Below are 5,000 nucleotides of genomic sequence, written 5' to 3'. Positions count from 1 at the left end.
TAAGTGAGTGGTCTATTTACAACTGATCAAATGCAGTGTGATCAAAAACAAATTCAAAGATGACAGGCAGGAATGCGCTCGAAAGTACGTTTAGAAAATTCTAGCGTTTGATTCGATTTCGGTGATGGTTTAAATTTAGCACGTTTATGCGCAGTAATGACAAACAGCCGCAGTTGTGTATTAAAGCATCCCCAGTCCGCTGTCATTCCAGACCTACGCGTTGGCCGAACTTCAAAGTGACGTTTTCAAACTTCGATTTTCGAGTGTCAATCCAAAGGTACGTTAACACTTGAAAAGCGTGGAGGTGCGCGTTAAAGTTCGCAAGTGGCATATGCCTGAGTTTTTCCCAGCATGCTTTCTGCCTGCTCTGGCGTTTGTCGGCGAAGATCACAACGCAGACAGAAGTGTCTTTGTTGCACTGAGACGTGGCGCTGGCCCGCGTCTGGACTGAAGCAGGTAGCGATCCTATTTTGGGTTTTGGCGGGGTGGTCCAGCGGGCGGTCGCGAGTCCGGTATGAACACCATTTCATCCGGGCGGGGCTACGCCACGCAGTGTCTTCACTCCTCAGCTGTTTTATTTACACGGTTAGTTTGGTCACCGGGAGCGCCGGAACCACCGTACGTAGCGCGTCTGTCCTCGGCAAGACCAGGAAGTCATTCCCACGTGTGGCTAGCTTTTCCCACTGTGCGCAGGAACTACGCATGGCAAATTGTGGTCACTCACTCACTCACTCACGGATGACCTTTGAGGGATGTTTAGTGGGACGCATGCGCAGGTGGCTAAAACGTGTCTGCGGAAGTGGGTCTGGACGCTTCCGTGCTCGTTAACTGACAGGATGTAGCCTATTAGCCTCTTTCTCCTCGTTCTGTCCGCGAGCGGCGCGTCAGAAGCGTGGATCCTCGTCTTGAGGCCCGTTAGACGTTGTTGGTTTGTCTTTAATGAGTATTTAAAGAAAGGGGCGTGTCTTAAGTACAGCTGCAGTGCAGCATAGCGGGTAGGGAGCGGGGCTGAGGTTTTGGGGTTCTGTTATGAGCGCAAGTGAAGCTGGCAACGCTGCCGAGCTCCCACGCCCGCCTTCATCGCGCGAAGCTGACAACGTTCCGATCCTCGGGATCTTCAACTGGTACCGATCCGTTATGGGTTCGATTCCCACCTGCGGTCATGGCCGTTGTGTCCTGGAGCAGCCTGGATTGCTTCCGTAGGATGCTAGTCCTGTGCTGTGAATGTGTGTAGAAGCGTGACCCGTGTAAATCGCCCCGGGTTAGAGAGCCTCTAAACGCCTGAAACCTGCTGTGAATGTGATAACCGTTTGTATTGCGTTTGAAATTTGATTTGCTTTTTTGTATAATTCAAGTGCAAAACAATTTGTCTTCATAAACTATCCAATTAATTAAAAATTCCATTTCAAATGCAGCTACTCCAGGATGTAGCTTCAGTTAAAGATTCACTCTGACATTTTCTCTCCTTTCTGTCCTAGATGACCCTAACCCTGCCCCTACCAACAATTCCACCACCACCCTGCCCCCTACTGCCCTCAGCGTCTCCCAGGCAACAACCCCCACCGTGGTGGCCGCCCCAACAACCGCCCCGACGGCGGCCCCTAACAACAGCGACGCAGGGGCGGCCCCCTCCCCAGCGCCGACTGATAAACCCCTCCCCCCGGCAACCAGCGCCCCGCCCCCGGCAGCCACCGCCGCTACCGCCGCCGATACCAAAGAGAGGGGCGAGGATGTCATCACGCACACGTCGGCTCCGGCCCCGCCCCCTGTGGTGACCTCACTTAGGTCCCTCCCACCCGAGCCCTGGTACCCCACTACCCCCACAACCCTCGACCCAAAACGGTCCACCCCCGTCCCGGACGTGTCCACCCCGGACCCGTTCACGTCGGGCACCGGCGCGCCTGAAGGTGCGTGTTACTGATGTCATTTCCTGTGTTATGTATGCAGATGGAATATATTGCAATATATTGTTAATATGTTGACTTACTGGAAAATAAAAATATATATGCAACATGTTATACGAATATAACAGTTTGTAACTGTTGTGTTTCAGCAGTCAGAATTACTTACTGAAGTGTGCTTCACATGGTGATTAATTTACAGGAATGTTTCTTCAGAAAAAATATTTAAAATATCTGAAAGTAGCAATAATTTATATGTGTCTATATATAGTAAAGTGTAGCAATGTGTTGATCTTTTGATTTTTGATTTTTCCCCAACATATTTGCAGTATGTTTCATTTTCTTAAGGGAGGTGTGGAGTCAATTGCTTTAATTTGGCCCCCCATATTATGAACTATTCAGGATGCAGAGATTGAAGCATTGTGTTGCCATGGTGACGATCTGACCATGTGTTTTTTTTCTCTCTCTCTATCCCTCTCTCTTGCTTCCTCTATCCCTTCCCTCTCTTTTGCTACCTTCTCTGTTTCTTTCTCGTCCCTTAACTCTCTTTCCCTCTCCCTCTCTCTTTCTTTTTCTGCCCTTACCCCATCTATCTCCATCTTGTTCTGTTTCTCCCTCTCTCTCTTCCCCCTCTCCCTCCCGCTCTCCAGGTGATGACACAGGTGAGTCTTCTCCCTCCCTCTCTCCTCCCCCTCTCCCTCCCCCTCCCTCTCTCCAGGTGATGGTAGTGACACAGGTCAGTCTTCTCCCTCCCTCTCTCTCTCCTCCCCCTCCCGCTCCCTCTCTCCAGGTGATAATGATGACACAGGTAAGTCTCCCATCAGCTGTAGCCTCTCTCACTCCCTCTCTTCCTCTCTCTCTCTCTCTTCCCCCTCCCCCACCCCCTCCCTCCCTCTCTCTCTCCTCCCCTTCCGTCTCCCTCCCTCTCCTCCCCCTCCCCTCCCTCTCTCCAGGTGATGGTGATGACACAGGTGCGTCTGCAGCAGCAGTGCTCTCTCTGTGTTCGGGTGTGCAGTAGTTGTTGTGACATGATCTGCTTGCTCAGTTTGTGTTGACTGCTGATCTGTGCCGTTGTGTTAAGTCTGTGTAAGCTTGGTTGCTGCATGATCTGTGCCGTGTGTGTTAATGTCTGTGCTAAGCGCTTGTGTTGAGCTGTGTGTGTTCATGTCTGTGCTAAGCGCTTGTGTTGAGCTGTGTGTGTTCATGTCTGTGCTAAGCGCTTGTGTTGAGCTGTGTGTGTTCATGTCTACGAGCCGCATCCGCATCAGAGAGACGGAGAGTAAAGAGAGGAGAGAGATTGGGGAGGGGGGGGGGGCGGGGGTGTGTCCCGGGTGGCAGCCCGCCAGAGTAAACCCCCCCCCCCGGGTCCCCCCCGTCCTGCTGCGCTATGCGCTGTCGCCATGTGATGTGACGTGATGCAGGACTGTTAGCGAGCAGCTGACCCCCCCCGTGCCCCCCCCCCCTCAGAGACAGGGCTGTTTGGAACAGTGCGTCCTTGTGTCACTGTGTGATCTTTACTGTGTGGCCTCACCACTGCCCCTGTCCCCCTCACTGGTAGTCTCTATGTACTCTTACACTGACCCTGTGTGTGTGTGTGTGCCTGCAAGTGTGTGTGTGAGCGTGCGTGCGAGTGTGTTTGTGCGTGTGTGTGTGTGTGTGTGTGTGTGCGCACGTGTGTGCGATTGTGTGTGTGTATGTGTGTGGGCATGTGAGTGTGTGCATCTGAGTGTGTGTGTGTGTGCGTCTGTGTGTGCATAGTGTGTGTGTGTGTGCATGTACGCGTGTATGAGTGTATAGTGTGTGTGTTCGTGTGTCTGTGTCCGTGTATGTGTGTGTAAGTTTGTACATGTGTGCGTGTACACAATGTCCAGCTCAGGCATTGGTTTCCAGGGTAGTCCCCTGGCCTGTCACACCCTGGCTGCAGCTGTGCATGTGATTGGCTGTCGTGTTGCCCGGGCAGTAGGGGGTTTGAGGCGGAAGGGTCTGGCCGCTTTTTGATCTCATCTCACAGCAGCTACTTCTCTGGGAAGGGGGTATTATTAACTGGAATGTTCTTTGGACCAATCTGGTTTTTAGTAACTGACCACACACACCCAGGAGCCTTGTTGGGCGGGTCTGTTGTCACTCAGTTTTAGGTATGGAGTTTGGGGTTGTCAAATTCAGTTTTTGTCTCTCCCTCTCTCTCCCTCTCCCTCCTTTCCTCCAGCTTTCTCTCTTTAGTCTTTATGAGATGCGGAGTCAGATGCACCTTACTGGCTTGACTGCAAACTGCCATGTCAGTGCCAAAGAGAAACATAAAAGACAATTCTTGCTTTTTAATTGTTAGTAAAAGGTAAGGGCTGATGTTGCCTGAATCCCAGCCTGTGATTGGTGTTTATGGATTTTCTCTGCCCCTCCCTCTTTCTCCCCTCAGACGACACGCCTGTCATCGCTGTGATGGTGGCGCTGTCCTCCCTGCTGGTTATTGTGTTCATCATCATTGTGCTGTACATGCTGAGGTGAGTCACCAGCACAAGCACACAGGCACTGACACTGAGACACAGACACACAGGCGCTGACACACAGACACACAGGCGCTGACACACAGGCACTGACACTGAGACACAGACACACAGGCGCTGACACACAGACACACGGACACTGACACGCAGGCACACAGGCACTGACATACAGACACACAGGCACAGACGCACACGCTGACACACAGGGGCGACGTAGCTCAGAAGGTAAGAGCGGTTGTCTGGTAAATCGAGGTCTGCGGTATCGACTCCGCCTGGGCGGGGCTGCGAAGGCTGTGAGCAAGGGCAGCACAACCCTAATTGCTCCCTAAGGAGCTGATTGGTACCTTGCATGGCAGCCTTTCACCGTTGGCATGTGTGGGTGAATGAGAGGCATCAATTGTAAAGGGCTTTGGATAAAAGCGCTATATAAATGCAGTCCATTTACCATTTACACAGGCAATGATACACAGACACACAGGTACTGACACACAGACACACACGCTGACGCACAGGCACACAGACACTGATACACAGACATACCGGTACAGACACACAGGCGCTGACACACAGGCACTGGCACACAGACACATGGACACAG

The 5,000-nt window shown here is 52.1% G+C and overlaps 1 protein-coding gene across 2 annotated transcripts in view; it reads left to right on the top strand.

Moving 5' to 3' along the window:
• ptpra (protein tyrosine phosphatase receptor type A) overlaps positions 1–5,000 on the top strand; it is a 39,336-nt gene that overhangs the window by 17,189 nt on the left and 17,147 nt on the right. For both annotated transcript variants that reach the window (XM_064309223.1, XM_064309222.1), the window contains exons 4-7: positions 1,479–1,907; positions 2,552–2,563; positions 2,855–2,872; positions 4,315–4,399. In XM_064309223.1, coding sequence (XP_064165293.1) covers positions 1,479–1,907; positions 2,552–2,563; positions 2,855–2,872; positions 4,315–4,399 — 544 coding nt within the window. The remainder of the gene's footprint in view (positions 1–1,478; positions 1,908–2,551; positions 2,564–2,854; positions 2,873–4,314; positions 4,400–5,000) is intronic.

Source organism: Anguilla rostrata, chromosome 14 (assembly GCF_018555375.3).
Source record: "Anguilla rostrata isolate EN2019 chromosome 14, ASM1855537v3, whole genome shotgun sequence".
Lineage (NCBI taxonomy): Eukaryota > Metazoa > Chordata > Actinopteri > Anguilliformes > Anguillidae > Anguilla > Anguilla rostrata.
This window is presented reverse-complemented; position numbering and strand designations above follow the sequence as displayed.